Source organism: Octopus sinensis, linkage group LG1 (assembly GCF_006345805.1).
Source record: "Octopus sinensis linkage group LG1, ASM634580v1, whole genome shotgun sequence".
NCBI classification, from domain to species: domain Eukaryota; kingdom Metazoa; phylum Mollusca; class Cephalopoda; order Octopoda; family Octopodidae; genus Octopus; species Octopus sinensis.
This window is the reverse complement of record NC_042997.1, coordinates 66,684,848-66,701,836: the sequence shown is the minus strand read 5'-3', so window position 1 is coordinate 66,701,836 and position 16,989 is coordinate 66,684,848. Positions and strand designations below refer to the sequence as shown.

At 38.4% G+C, this 16,989-nt stretch overlaps 1 protein-coding gene across 1 annotated transcript in view; it reads left to right on the top strand.

Annotated features, from left to right (window-relative positions):
- Positions 1 to 874: 874 nt before the first annotated feature.
- The window catches only part of LOC115211652 (beta-galactosidase), a 103,633-nt gene continuing 87,518 nt past the window's right edge, over positions 875 to 16,989 (top strand). Inside the window, exon 1 of the mRNA XM_029780290.2 lies at positions 875 to 1,138. Within this exon, the coding sequence (XP_029636150.1) occupies positions 1,076 to 1,138 (63 nt within the window). The 5' untranslated portion in view covers positions 875 to 1,075. The remainder of the gene's footprint in view (positions 1,139 to 16,989) is intronic.

Below are 16,989 nucleotides of genomic sequence, written 5' to 3'. Positions count from 1 at the left end.
TTCTTAGCGGTTCAGCAAAAGGACCGATAGAATAAGTACTAGGCTTACAAAGAATAAGTCTTGGGGTCGATTTGCTCGACTAAAGACGGTGCTCCAGCATGGCCACAGTCAAATGACTGAAACAAGTAAAAAAGAGTTAAAAATCTTGTTGAAGAAGTAGAGAGAAAGAGGGAAGAAAATTTTTTAATCATATTATTGTGACTTTCTTAAATAGCTTCTCTTAATCTTTTTCTTTCTGTGAAATTTCCAATGGGATCCACTAGTATATATTTCAACATATGTACGTGAATGTGTTCCTTCTACCACCGTTTGACAGTTGTTGTTGGTTTGTTTACGTTACTAGCGGTTCGACAAAAAGAACCGATAGATTAAGTACCAGACTTACAAAATAAGATATTCAACTTCGATGTGCAGATATATTTGATACAAGGCCAGCAATTTCGGGGATGGGGTAAGTTGATTACATCGATCCAGTGCTCAACTGCTACTAATTTTATCGAATCTGGAAAGGATGAACGGCAAAGTGGTCCTCGGTGGAATTTGAACTCAGAGTGTAAAGACGAACGAAATGCTGCTATGCTAATAGTTCTGCTAGCTCGCCACCTTACATAAACAATATAATAATCAAATGTTCCCAAATGCCTGCAGGCATATAGACGATCTTGGGACCCACCTGATTAACAAATGTTCAGGCAAATGACCTTTTTTTCCTTTTTTTTTACTATACACGCTAGCTAGCTAGATAGATAGACATACATACATGAATGCATGCATGCATACACACACATATACACGCACGCATAGAAGAAGGAAGAGAGAGGGCAGGAATGTCAAACACATGATTATTCCGTCATCAGTTGTTTTCTGTTTACTTTTCTCATATTTGTTTATCTGCCTCAAAATTTATTGATAAGAGCATAAACCAGTTCATTCTGAATAAGTGAAAAACAGCAAATAACTATATTAGCCCGACTGCTACCAGATTTGAATGTTTTGCAGTCTGCTATGTGCTTTCCCAAACTACAACACTTACGTCCCTTTGTAAATTTTTGATGATATTCGATATTCCTCCGAAATGACTGCAATAATCCTAACGTCTTTGCTATTGTCGCTTTCAATTGTTCCCGTTTTTAGCCAGGTTCGTACCATTTTATTATTCCACGTGCATGCACATACACCTCTCCACTTGTATGTATATTTGTATGTACATCCGTGTTTGTATGTGCGTGTATTGTAATTATAATGTTTACTTCCTTTAATAACAAAATCAACTAGACAACTGATTAATGTAACGAATAATTAATTATATATTTATATGAATATTAATGTTTGCTTATTCACTTTATTTCTGTATTTCTGAAAAGTCACTTTTCTGTTAAGTCTAGGTTACGATTGCGAAAGAATGATTGAAGGAGTAGACCTAGCTGAAATCTGAACCTGAAAAGTGAGAGAAGAAATTAATGTCCTAAGATATTTACTTTGGCGCTTATTCACTTATTTAGTTCGTCCTTGTTAGAAATAATAAAAAACAAAATCAGAAAGACAACGTATACGAAAGAGAGCGGTAAATAGAAAAGGAACAAGAAAGCTGCACCCAGCCTTTCCTTCTTCCAAGCACATATATGTACTTTTAGGAAAACAGTAGTTTAATAATTTAAGTGAGGTATTTTTTTAGTCTGTCTTCAGATTAATATAACCAGAATAGTATTGGCTGTTAAGGAGAACTTCAGCACCAACTGGAGATCAACACACTCTTGTACGAAACTTTTACTGACACCAGAAAGTTACCCTCGGTTTATCTCAATATCATACCAGTAAGGGGGAAGGTCTAAGAAATTATATGCGAGGCTTATTGGAGAGACATTCGACATTTTAAAAAAGTTCTGTGCCGGCGGGGAGGTGTTAATGGGCAAAGGTAAAGAGCGTGTACAACACCCATTTCTGGTGTTTTTGTTTTTCTAAAAATTTTTTCGGATTTCTGTTTTTGATTCAGGAGGATAGGGAATTTTTTATTGCCTTCACAGTGTTTACCGTTTTACAAAATCAAACTAGAGAACTGGACAAAATAGAGAGCACAATGGAAAAAATTAAAAAGAAAAAAAGAGAAAAAATGAAAAAAAAAAAAACGAAATTCACCACCTTAGGTTGAAAAGTTGGGGGCGCTGGGCAACCTTTCTAATGGCTATTGAGACGCCAGCATGCTCACAGCGTTGCTGCAGGTGATGGCAAGGCTGATACGCTGGAACAGCTAAGCACCCTCATGAGCCTCACCAGTTACCTCTGCAAGATGAGTTGCTAGTGAAGACAGGAATCTCGCAGTCAGTGATATGACCCCACCAAACGTCTTGAATGCCACAGGATGGAAAATGTAGTTGGCTGACAGATCGTCGTATTTCAGGATTTGGTTCTGCTCAGCTGCAGAAGCTGTGGATCTTGCCCTGACTACAGCATCCAGATTGTAAGAAGCAAAGGAGTCGATAACTGTGACATCCCAGACAAGGCATCTGCTTTGTGACCAGGGACACAGGGTGAGGCTGTCAAGTCTCTTCCCATTACATCTGGACAATTCAGATGGTTCCAACATGGAGGGGATGTTTGCCTGGGTCAAGCTCCTCTTGAGTATCAGGTTCAACTCCATATGACATGCGAAGTGACCAGCATTCAGCTGGCAAGAAAGGCCATAGAGGCCTGTGGAGTCGAGGAGCCTGCCAGAAAAACAGATCAAACCCGTGCATACGTCAGCTCCCACTCTAAAGGCAAAGGGAACACGAAGTTCGTCCAAGCTGAGTAGGCCACCGACATTAGCCACAGGGATGACATCAATCCAATCACCTGAGTATTTGGTGCTAGCAGACAGTAAGTGGCACCTTGAAAACTGGTCCGACTGGATGAAGAGGGAGTCGAAGATGGCCTTTGAAATTATGTTGTTCCAAGCTTTCTGACTCTGACAGTCCTCCACTTTCACAGGAGCAGACGAGCCTAATTCCCTCCAGTGTTGGAGAGCTTCATCCAACTCCCTGTTGGAACTGGTCCATGTTAGAGAGGAGAGGATGTTGCTCACTAGTGTGGAGCAGGCATAGGTGGAAGAAAAGAAGCAGGGGAGAGAGAGGGACGAACATTTACGAAGACCAAGACCTCCAAATCACTTGGGAAGTGCAGCCTGACTAAGCATTTGAGTCTCAAAGATTAGGTTGTCGGAGCATTGGAGGCACAATGGGAATCGGTAAGATTAGCTGTCTCTGAGCAAATATAGAAGCTTAAGGGATCAAGAAGTAATTCCTAAGTATGAAAAAACCTTGATGGGGTTTGATAGCTTCAATATTTTTCAGCAATTGCTCAAGGACAGCCACCTTTGACTGGAAGATGGACTTAAAGGCAAGGTCAGTGATTGGGGCACCTAGAGAGCACCAAGCCAATGGGAGAGAGACTGCAATGAAAGGGAAGGACTCTTCAAAAAGGTCAATAGTTGGTTGATGTTGAGAAGCCTGGTGGTTGAGGATCCAGAGCTCACATTTGGAGCCGTTTACTTGGAGACCCCAGTGGCCAAGCTCCCCAACCATCATGTTTGCAATGGCAAAAACCCAGTCTGGAGGTTCCCCAAACAAACAACATCAAGATACTAGACTTTGCGGTCCAGTGCAATGCTCATCTTCGTGATGTCATCAATGACCAGTGTGACAAGAGCAGGCCTGAGTGAGTTGCCCCTGTTGAACTCGAGATGGAGGTGATGATTTGGTCACTGAAAAAGAGGTTTCCTTGGCACATAGGTTCCCCACCTGGATGGGACGCCGGTCCATCGCAGGTGAGCTGCAAGATGCAGGAGGAAAGTGTAAGAGAAAGTTGTGGCAAAAGAGTCAGCAGAAATTCGCCATTACCTTCTGCCAGAGCTGCATGGAGCTGAGGTGTTTCACTCATAAACACACACATCGTTTGGTCTGAGATTCGAACCCATGATCCCTTGACTGCGAGTCTACTGCTCTAACCACTAGGCCATGTGCCTCCACTGAGAGAGGATGTAAGGGAGCCTTATTTCACATTGTGCACATGGAGAGAGATGCGGGGGAACAGAAACAGTTTCTGCCAGTTGGACACATTGTTGGATTTTGCACAAAATTCATGTTTTCAAAATTTAATTCCCCCTATCCCCAATTTCTTAATTTTAAACTTTTTTCACATTTTTTTTTTAATCCACAGAGAAAAATATAGAGATTATGAATCTAGGAATTTTTTAGAAATTTTAATTTTTCTTAAAGAAACACTCAATGCTCCTTCCCCCACATAGCCCACCCATCACCTCCCCACTTTCAAAAAGCTAAAAACTCCGAATGTTTCACTTTTGTCAGATGTTTCACACATGCATAGAATTCTACCGAAATAGATGTTATAAATATCAGCCCACCACCAGAAAAACCAACATGCTAGAAACAACGGTTAAATGACATTTCTGGAAAAACTTTCCTGATTTCAAAAGAGTTAAAAGTGAAACATTCAGAGGTGATGGTTGGAGGTTGAGTGTTTCTTTTTTTGGGATTTGAGTGTTTCTTTAAGAAAAGTTTTTTTAAAAAATTATTTAAGATACGTAATCTCAATTTTTCTATGTGGCTTAAAAAGAAAAAAAGATTAATATCTAGTTTAACACCTGGCCACCGAAATAGAAAAGAAGTATAACAGGTGTCAAAAAATGTGTTGTAAACGAATCTGAAAACCAAAATTTGTGCAAACGAACTGGGGGTGGGGAGAGGACTTTCAGAAAATTCACACGATCCAATTTTTTCCCTCATGACTGTCAGAAAAATGGGTGTCTTTTAATGAAAGTTTATACAAATACCTTTCAAATGGCATAGATTACAATTATAAAGAAATTTGTAGGGAAAAATTTTTTTGAGTAGCATAAAATTTTCAGAAAGTAGCAGGTTGTATTTCAAAATATCTCAAATCAAATAATTTTGCTAGTAAATAAAAAAATATATACTTGTTTCAGTCACTGTCCTGCAGCCATGCTAGTGCACCACCTTGTAGGGTTAGATGACCAAACTGACTCCAGTAGTTGTTTTTTGTACTAGGGTGTCTTATGCTGAACTGCTAAGTTAAGGGGTTGGAAAAGAAACCAACACCAGTTGTCAAGTGGTGGTGTTGGTAGGACAGACATAAAGACACACATACATATACACTCACACATGCTAAGAATATCATTGTGAGACTATATCTGAAATGAGAAAATTCAAGCAAGAACAGGGCAAAGTGAACAACATGATTATAGAATACCAAAAGCATAAATTTTGCTGGACCAGACATGATGCAAGTTACACAGACAACATGTAGACCTGTGCAGTTGCCAAACGGTATCCAATGGCTCAAAGAAAGACCACTTGGAAATCCTCCATGATGATGGAGAAACGATTCAGTTAAATGATTTGGGCCAAGATAGAAAAGAATGGCATAACCAAGAAAGAATTGGAAGTGCATTGTGATCAGTGATGTATAACAACATCTGAGAGTTTAATCGATACAGTGAGAGAGTGATCTATATCATCATCATTTTAACACCCACTTTTCTCTGCTCACAGGAGTCAGATTGAATTTGTGGAGATGAATGTTCCAATAACTGGATGCCTTTCCTGTTGCTAACCCTGACCTGATTCCAAGTAAGGTAATAGTTCCCAATGATCTGACATGTTTTCATTCAAGATTGGACACAAAGCACACTGCTAGCATGACAATGGCACTTGATTACAACTATCAACGTCAAAGCAAGGAGATGTACACATAGATACATACATATACCTACTCATACCCCCCCCCCACACACACACATGGTGGCACAGATATGGCTGTGTGGTAAGAAGTTTACTTCCCAACCACATGATTCCAGTTTCAGTCCCACTGTGCGGTACCTTGGGCAAATGTCTTCTATAACCTCAAGCCAACCAAAGCCCTGTGAATGAATGTGGTAGATGGAAACTGAAAGAAGCCTGTTGTGTGTGTGTGTGTGTGCGTGTTGGGTAAAGATTACTTTGCTTTGAAACAGGTGAGAGTTGGCAACAAGAAGGGCATCTGCCCATATAAACTCTGCTTCAATAAACTCCATCTGACCCATGCAAGCATAGAAAAATGGATGTTAAAATGATTATGTAACAGGCTACTTTCAGTTTCTCTCTACCAAATCAATTCACAAGGTTTTTGTCTGTCCAAGGCTATAGTAGAAGACAATTTGCCATGCAGTGGGCCTGAACTTGAAGTTGTGTTGTTGGGAAGCAAACTTCTTACCTGCATGGCCATGCTTATGCCCCCTCCCCCATCATCATCATCATCAACATTTAATGTCTGCTTTCAATGCTGGTATGGTTTGGATGGCTTGACAGGAACTGGTAAAATTAGGAGCCACACCAAGTTCTGTGGCCCCATCACCAGTGCTTTTTTCGTGGCATCAGCACCAGTGTTTTTTTATGTGGCACCAGCACCCACACCAATGCTTATTATGTGGAACCTTGGTTTTCAGATTTCCATTCTGTTGTGGTGGGCAGGTCTTCTTGCATACAGCAATGCGCCACTTATCTTGGTCTTATGTCATCTTCATAAGGCTCAGTACTTTGAAATCGGCCTTCAGCACTTCATCCCATGTCTTCCTGGGCCTCTCTCTTGCACACTGCATATATTTCTTCTTATGCCCAACTTCTCTCTCAATACACCAGCGCTTTGTCACACTGACATCAGACATCCAGCAAAGCATACCAGTTTCATTCTTCCCCAGCCTTTACATGTTCTCTGCATTCAAATCCCACATCTCACTACCATGCAGCATCACAGTTCATACACAAGTATCATACAATCTTCCCTTCACTTGGAGAGAGAATTTTGGTTGCCAACAGAAGTAAAAGCTCTCTGAACTTTCCCTATCCTATTCTTATTTTAACAATACAGTCCTATAGGATTCTGTACAATCCTATCCACTGTTAATTAGGTCACCTAGGTCACAAAAATTATCTATAACTTCCAGAGAGCCACCTGGACATTTTTTTTGAAATCAGTTTCCCTTGTATCTGTGGTTTTTATGGTTTCCATACATCTTCTACATGCAAACATTACTTTCTCTGATAATCTTCCTAATAGTCCAGTGCATCTCTTGTGTTTCCATACCTTGCACTGGGTATACCAAATGGGATTTCTACCCACATCCTTCCTACGCATCAAGTTGGGCCATTTACTGGAAGGGTCCTGTCTGATTTCTTACTTACTAGGACCCTGGTCTTTGCTAAGTTTACTTTAAGATTCTTGGATTCCAGGTTCTGTTTCCACATCTAGAATTTCTTTTCTAATTCTGTTACAGATTTTGTTATGAGGGTAAGTTCATCAGCATATAGTAGTAGTTCTTATGGGCTTCCAGTCTTAAATTACTTTGTTAGGGCCTGAAGGACGATGGTAAGTAGGAGGGGACGGAAGACCAACTTTTGGTGGAGACCTACCTATACACTAAATTCATCACTGACCCATAGCCAACTTTCTCTCTCCTCTCTCTCTCTCTCACACACACACACACACACACACACACACACACAAACACGTTTAATGTTCTTCACATTTTCTTCTCACAATACTTTGGTTGGACTGGGCATGTAATGGAACACAATTAGCCAAGGTACTGCATGTGATAGGACTGAACCTGAAACCATGTAGTTTCAAAATGAACTTCTTGACCACACAGCCACATTTGTGCTTGTGGTTGTCTGTAGATGCATTTTAATTTGCTTAGTTACAGTTTAATAGCAAGTAGCTTAAATTAAAATAAAATTAGTTGTGTGCACTCCTGAAAAGTAATGTAACTTTCTATTGTAACATAATCTGGGTTCATTATGGCCTGCCAAGCAAAAAAGAAAAAAATCATTAAATAATATAGTTCTTAATGTACAAGGAAGTACAGAAACTAGTCGTGGCTGAAACACTGGATTATTGATCTGTTCAATCAGGATTCATCTGAGACTAACAACCAATTTTTGAAGTCAGCCTTGATTGAGCAGACTTAGGATCAATGACATTATCTTTATGAAAAAGGTATTTGTTAAATATTCGAATCATTCTTGAATTGTGGTGTGTGAATTTGTTTGCATGAAATGTTTTTTAAGCCCATGTCAACCTTGAGTGTGCAAACATCTAATCACAGACATTCCAGGCCTACATTATCAAATGTGTTCTTTGCATTTTTAAAATTGTAGGATGGGTATGTTTTGAAAGAAATGAGACTGCTATTTCTAGTTGGTTGAGCAACATGTAGAGGCTTTCTCAGTTCTACATGAATTCCACAAGATGTTTAATCATTTGTGAGTGTGTTGTAGGTAACATCCTCTCCAGAAGTTTTATTCTCCGCTGGATGTTAAATAACCAAAATAACCAAAATAAAGTAAACAGCACATGTACAAGTAAAACAAAATAAAACTAATAGAAATGCTTATTGATTTATGATGATAGTGCACCAGCTGCACTCAGGTAACTATAACAACCATGAAATATTCACATGGCTCATTGGAAGTTGTCAATAAGTTCTGTTACCTGGCAGGTATGCGTAGTGATAGCATAGCAGCTTAAGTTGAAGGAGTTGTGCTGGAAGGCATTTAAAGTATGATTACTGTTGTTGACAATTAGGGGTTTATTTTTCACTGTGTGTGTGTATATATATATATATATATATATATATATATATATATATATATATATATATATATATGGCAGACAATGTAAGACCTACAGAAAATGTAATAATGTAAAAAATATGAAGGTAATGATTCGAATTAAACATGGTCTGTTGGGTATGCAGTGTTAAATAATAAAAAGTGCTGAAAGTATGTAAATTAAGAAAGAGTTTGATTAGTGTCCTGTATGGACATGTTACAGAAATGGAATATATATATATATATGCATTGAATAAACTGTCGTCTAAATTATGCAAAAATGAAAATGACACTGACATCTCACTTTAACAGTTATATTTACCAAAATTACTTTAAAATATCTTGAAATACTAAAGAGTAAATTTATTCAATAAAATCACCATTGGCTTCAACCACGGCCTCCAGATGACTTTGGAATCTCCTGCAACTCTTCTGGACGGTCTCTTTCTTTAAGTTGGTGAATGCTGCCATAATCCTTGCCTTCAGTTCATCTTTGGTGTTACAAGGAGTTTTGTTGGTCTCTTGTTCAACTGCGCCCCACACATAAAAATCAAAAGGGTTGAAGTCTGGGGAGTTAGACAGCCGCATGTTAAGAGTGATGTGGTTGCAGAAATTGTCTGACAGGCATGATAGGGTTCTCCTGCTTGGGTAGCATAGTGCAAAGTCCTGTTGCTAGACATAGGGTCTCCCAGCAGCCACCCTTTTGACCCAGATCAGCACTACCTCCTCCAGGCACTAGATGTAGGCATCCTTGTTTTGTCTGAAGCCATGTGGGAAGATGAATGGAGGCATAACGTTGCTGTCACTTCTGATCACTCCAAACACCATGATTTTGACTGGATGTTTGATTTTTAACACTATCAGTACATGTCCTCAGATTGACACCCAAACACTCTGAAATGTTTGTATTGGAGCTTCCAGTGTGAATGCCAAGCAGTACAGCATATCATTTCCAAATTTCTGGCAGAGTGAAATGTGTCTTGGTGCTGTTTTTCTCATAGACAGTGGCCAACTGACCCTACTATAATGTGTAGTTGACAGAATCAAAAACAATCACTGCTCATATGTGAAATTAAAAATATAAAATGGCAACAATTTACCCATCACCCCTACCTCTCTCTGTCTGTCTGTCTCTCTCTCTCTCTCTCTCTCTATATATATATATATATGCCGTATTTGACGGCATATAGGACGCACTTTTTTCCAAAAAATTTGGCTCAAAAAATCGCCCTGCGTCTAATATGCGAAGCCAAGACCCTCCCGTAGGCTAATTTTCTCCCAGATGCTCACTAACCTAGCTTACGATAAGTATTTCTACCTATGCTAACGCCTTAATGATATTTTCCGTACTCATGCATCATTATTTTATTGCTATTATTATTATTATTACCAGTATTATTACTTTAAAATACGAATTATCGTAAAAATCAAAGCAATCTACCGTAAATTGTTAGGCTGCGATCCATGACACACGTTTACTAATATCAGCTGATCGGAACCCTAACTCGATGCCATCTGACGGTGAGGAGTAAAACTACGGAATGCACATGATCGTTGCGAGTTCGTGTATATACGGAGGTAGGTTGGATATCTTGGTACAACAAAGTTTATGATCATAACAAAATACACTACAACAGTACAAGTACCCTCATGGCTATGGCAGCAAAAAATCAAGCTACAAAATCTCCTACAAACTACGAGTGGTAGATTATGCCAAGGAGCATGGAAATAGAGCAGCAGCAAGGGTTTTTGGGCCACCACCTACAGAAAAAATGATACGTGTCTGGCGACAGCAAGAAGAGCAGCTGATGAGAGCACATAAAGGTAAACATAACCTTCGTTACCCAGCCCCACATTGGCCAGAACTTGAGGATGATATAAAAACGTGGGTGCTTGATGAGAGTTAAAAAGATGATACAAATTACAATAATTTGTAATTTGTATGCTTTCCTTTTGTATGCTTGCTTTTATACAGCAATGTTTTCTGCTTTTGTAATGTGCTGCTAGACTGCTTTCAACAATATATGCTTAAATACACTTAAAACTTCCTGAATTTGACCTGCTGAAATGAGGGTGCGTCTAATATGCCAGTGGTCTATATATATAATATATATATATATATATATATATATATATATATATATATATATATATAGGCGTGTAGTAAGAAGCTTGCTTCCCAACCACATATGGTTCTGGGTTTGGTCCCACTGCATGGCACTTTGTGGAAAGTGTCTTCTACTGGCAAGCAAGACAGTGCCCTGTGAAACACTGCTCACTATTTGTGTTTTCATTGAGATGGCTCCATTGTCCACTACTGTTTGACTTCTATCATTCAGGAAGTTATGTAACCACTCTTCAAGTTTTCCAGCTATGCCGAGATCATACAGTTTGTGGCATATACCATGATCGACTTTATCCAAAGCTTTTCCAAAATCAAGGTATATTATGTCCACATTTGAGTTAAGTAACTGCCTCAACATTCAGTCATAATGTTGTAAGAGCTAGGTGAGGCAGCTCCTACCACTCAACTGGCAAAATGAATAATCCTGTGTTCCAGTCAGGGAACATATATATCATTAAATCCAGAAATCGACCCTTTTGAGTTGATATAACTCAAGAAAGTAACTTTATATTTATGATCCATGGTTTCCTGTGGTAGAATGCAGTGTACCAAAATATAAAGTTTTTCAGAGCAGTTGTCTGATCTAAATGATTTTTTGCTGCATATTGGACTCTGTGACATGTAAAGCTTCAAAAATCATTGCTGCATTGTATAAGAAATATTATTGGAAAATAGCATCTGAGATTAAGTACTCAGAAAGCCAAACTTATTACTTGGATTTGCTTTACTTATAGCAGTAGTGTCTTTGCAAAAACAATAACAGAATTGAGATCCTAAAACCAAAGTGCCATATAAAAAGTTTTGGTGTGGGTGCTGGTACTATGTAAAAAGCACTGATGCTGGCACCACATAAAAAGCACCCAGTACACTCTGTAAAATGGTTGGTGTTAGCAAGGGCATCAAGCTGTGGAAGCCGAGCTGTAACAGACTATGGAAATTGGTGTAGCCCCTGGCTTTGCCAGTTTCTGTCAAGCCTTCCAACCTATGCCAGCATGGAAGATGGGCGTTAAATGTTGATGATGATGATGACAAAGCATTTTCATCATATATCATCAACCTGTGAAAATTGACATCATCATCATTGTCACCACCACTACCACTAATATCATCATCATTGTCATCAGTCTGTGTTTGCTTTCCGATATTTTCATGGGTTGGCTAGATCTTTAGCACAGTGTCTCACCATTTGTTGGTGTCCACTATCGTTTCCTTTGTAAGGTTCAGCCTTTCAGATCAGCTTTCACCCCTCACCACCACTCACCTCTGCTCGTGTCTTCCTCTTATTCCTTTCATGTGTATTGCTTGGCACAATTTTACTCAACTCTCCTCCTCCATATTCATTACTAGTTGCCTTTCCTGTTTCCTGGTTATATTAAAAAAATAAATAATAAGTGGAGGTGGATTCAGATGTTTGCTTTTTATTTCATACTTTCTATTTTTTTCTTTACTTTATCTCATGTGACTGAGATAAGTAATTTATTTAATTATTTTTGTATGCACCAGTTAGTAAAAGCCTGATTTTTTTTTTTATACAACTATTTTGAACTATAGTCATTTAACTTTGTACTTAAATCTTTGCTTTCATAAATACAAGTTGTTATCTCGTGATATTTTAAGTTACTGTTTTACTTGAACTTTCCATGGCATAGGTTTTGTTGTTCTTGTTGCATTTTAATTTTTTTTTTTTAATATTTGTGAGTAGAAGTAAGAAATTTGATTTTGTTAGGCTGGTAAAACTAGAGCAAATTGCTATAAGTTTTTTTTTACTAGTAAGATCTTCAACTTATAACCATATCATTTGTAATCCTATACCTTAATGTCACATAAATTTGAAATATATAATGATTTAACTCTTGTTTTTTTTTTTTCTTCATGGTCTGTTTTTTTTTCTTCATGCTTATTGTGGTTTTACAGTCATGAAGTATCAAATACAACCAAAGTTGAACCAACTGTTTTTTCAGTTACAATGTCGTCGTCATCGTCGTCATCATCATCATCATCATAACATTTTGTTTCTCTTTTTATTTCTCCATTACATAGTTGTGTAATGCAGTATCTCTTCATGATTTGTGATCCCTTATAGATCCATCTGTGTAACCGAATATTCTTATGTTTCATTTGAACAATTTCTCACCAGATCTGTTTTGGATTGCCTTTCTCTGTCTCTCTCTCTCTCTCTCTCTCTCTCTCACACACACACACACACACACACATGCACAGATTTTCTGTTTTTCTCTCTCTTTTTCTTTATTTTTCATTGCCATTCATGTATCAAAAAGTTCCCAGACTAGCTCTGTAGTGCACCAGCAGGTGGCAGCACACAGTTGTGTGTGCAATGAGAGCTGGCAATGACCTTCATGAGGCAGTGTGGCAGGTGATATTGCTGTGTTTACTTCTCAAGCTGTGAAATTTGTGTTTTTGTGATCACGTGTATGCTGTAGTCTGCAATGTTTATCATGGACAGGAAGTTGGGACAAAGAGACAACTTGAAATTTTGTGTTGAACTTGGGAAGTCTGCTACAGAGACATTGAGCATGCTTCAGCAAGATTACGGCAATGAGGCACAATATTTCAAGTGGGACAAGTGCTTCAAAAGCAGAAGAAACATCCTTGGAAGATGATGAGTGATCTGGAAGACCTGCCACAAGTATCACCCCTGGAAATGTGAAGAAAATCAACTTGTGCGTAATGATCACCAGAGGACAATTGACAACACTACTGGTCTGTTGTATCGGTGAGTACAGGCAATCCAAATGTCTAGATTGCACCCTGTCACTGAGCTCTCCTCACTCATGAATTTCTTGCCAAAAACAGCATGCTATCAATTCCACACCTGCCTTATTCGCCAGATTTGGCACTTGCAGACTTCCATCTCTTCCCCAAGATGAAAATGCTGCTCAAAGGCTACTGTTTTAACACCATTGTTGAAATCAAGAGCGAATCACAGGAGGTCCTTGACTCACTTACGGAAAACAACTTCCAGGCCGGATTTCAGAAGTGGCAAGAACACTAGAACCAGTGTATTGCTGCACAAGGTGACTACTTTGAAGGAGTTGATGTTAAAACTTCTGTAAATAAGTTATTTCTTTATTAAACATAACTACTTCAGGAACTCTTTGATACTGCTTTGTAAGTTACTTGTATTTCTTCTCCCTTCTTATAATTGCTGTTATTATTGTTGTCACTGCTGCTGCTACTACCATCTTTGTTATCAATAGTAATACACACATACACGTATACATATATATGTACATACTGTTCTTTTCATCATTTAACATCCATCTTTCATGGTGGTACGGGTTGGACAGTTTAACAGGAGCTGATAAGCCAGAGGACTACACGAAACTCTATTATCTGCTATGGCATGGTTTCTACAACTGGATGCCCTGCCTAATGACAACCACTTTACAATGCATATTTACTGGGTGCTTTTTACATGACACCTATATATATTTATATACATACACATAGTGGAAGCATGGAGGCATGTAGCTTGGTGTTTTGATTCCTGAATTGAGTAATGTGTTATGTTCTTCGGCATAACACTTTATTTCACAGTGCTCCAGTTCACTTAGCTGGCAAAAATGAGTATTTCTGTGATGGAGCAGCATCCCATCCAATGGGGAATATATATGCTTCAGAAACCAAGAAACTGGCCTTATGAGTCTATGTGACTTAGGAAGATAACGTCATCTGCTCAAAAGGCAATTGACAAATGGTCTTGTTTTCAGCTTGATAAATGGTGGAATGAATTATCATTTCAACAAGGAAACCATGGGTAGCTATTATTGCAAGATTTGTGGTTTTTAGTTTAAGATTATCTTTACTCTCTTGGCTGATTGAGTGCTTTTCTACTTGTTAAAGCATTACCACATAATATATATGCATGCATACATACATATGTATGTACATACATACATACATATATATATATACATATACATACATACATACATACATACATATATATATATATATATATATATATTAATATTATATATATATATATATATATATATATATAGGGTCATCCCATAGATAATGCCATTTTTTCAATTGCATGAACTAAAAGTCAGAGGGGGATAGGAAACTACCGGCATCAACTTGCTATGAAAGCATGTAGTAATTTTACCTTGTTCTTATTCAAGTTTTGATGAGTGCAGTTTGATTTTAACAGTTATTTTTTCAAAGCTATAATGGAAGTGACACAGGAACATATTCGGCATTTTTTGCTTTATGAGTTCAATAAAGGCAACAGTGCAATGGAAAGTGCAAGGAATATTAATACAGTATATGAGGATTGGACAATAAACATAAGCCAGTGTCAATGGTGGTTCCAGAAATTCTGAGCTGGAAACAACAGCCTAGAAGATGAGCCTTGTCCTGGAAGATCTATAGAGCACAAGGACATCCTGCAAACCCTGGTGGAACAAAATCCCATTGTAACTATTGAGGAACTAACAGGGAAGCTTGGATTCATTGATGCTTGCGTGCCATCGGAAAAGTCAGCAAATTGAGTCGATGGGTTCCTCATAAACTTTCTGAGTCTAATTGCATGCAGAGAGTGAATGTGTGCTCTTCTTTGCTGTCACGTCTCACAAATGAACCTTTTTTGGACTGAATAGTGACTTGTGATGAGAAATGGGTCCTCTATAAAAATGTCAAGCACTGAAGACAGTGGGTAGGGAAAGGAGGAACACCGATACCTCAGGCTAGAGAAGGTCTTCACCCACATAAGGTGTTGTTTTCTGTTAGGTGGGATATGAAAGGTTTAGTTCACTTTGAACTTTTAAATCCAAAGCAAACACTAACAAATGAGATCTACTGTGAGCAGCTTAAACAGGTTAAGTTGGTGTTAGAAGAAAAACAACCATCTTTGGTTTCAAGACAGAAGGTGTTCTTCCATCAGGATAATGCTCAGCCACATACAATGAGAATGACATTCCAAAAGTTGGAGCAGTTCGACATTGCCCCATCTGATTATCATTTATTCCACAGTCTTCAAAATCATTTGAATTGAAAAAATATGAATTCTGTAGATGAGGTCAGAAAAGTACTGGAGGAATATTTTTCATCACAGACAAGTGAATTTTGGAAGAGGGGCCTTGCAAGTTTACCTGTTAGATGGAAGAGCATTGTAGAAAATGGAGAGTATATTATAGATTAAAAAAGAACTTTATCTTAATTTTGAAAAATAAAAGGAGTATAAAAATACTGCATTATATATGGGGTGACCCAATATATATATATGCAGGGTGTGATGGGTAACTTATCACTATTTTATACTTTTAATTTTGCACATGCGCATTGCTTTTGATTTTGTTGTCTACACAGTATAGTAGGGTCAGTTGATCACTGTCTGTGGAAAAACAACACCATAACACAATTCACTCTGCCAGAACTTTGGAAACGACATGCTCTACTGCTTGGCAGTCACATCAGATGCTCCAATATGAACATTTCAGAGTGTTTGGGTGCCAATCTGAGGATAGTGCATGTACTATAAAAATCAAGCATCCAGTCAACATCATTGTGTTTGGAGTGATCACTAGTGATGGTGACATTATGCTTCCATTCATCTTCTCACACAGCCTCAGACTGAACATGGAGGCCTATTTCAAGTGCCTGGAGGAGGTAGTGTTGCCCTGGCTTAAGAGGGTGGCTGCTGGAAGACCCTATGTCTAGCAACAGGACTCTACGCCATGCCACACAAGCAGGAGAACCCAGCTATGGCGGTCAGACAATTTCTGTGACCACACCAACCCTAACATCTGGCCACCTAACTTCCCAGACTGTAAACCCCTTGATTATTATGCGTGAGGTGAAGTTGAGCGAGAGACCAACAAAACTTTTTGCAACACCAAAGATGAACTGAAAGCAAGGATTAAGGCAGCATTCACCAGAAGAGTTGCAGGGGATTCCAAAGTCATCTGGAGGCCGTGGTTGAAAATAGTATGGCAATTTTATTGTATAAATTTACTCTTTAGTATTTCAAGATATTTTAAAGTAATTTTGGTAAATATATCTGTTAAAATGAGATGTCAGTGTCATTGTCATTTTTGTGTAATTTAGACGATAATATATTCAATGTACCCTGTACATGTGAGGATTCATGGCTTACTGATTGGGATGTTGCACTCAGAACCATGAGATTGTGATTTCAATCCCTAGACCAGGTGGTGCATTGTGTTCTGGGCAAAA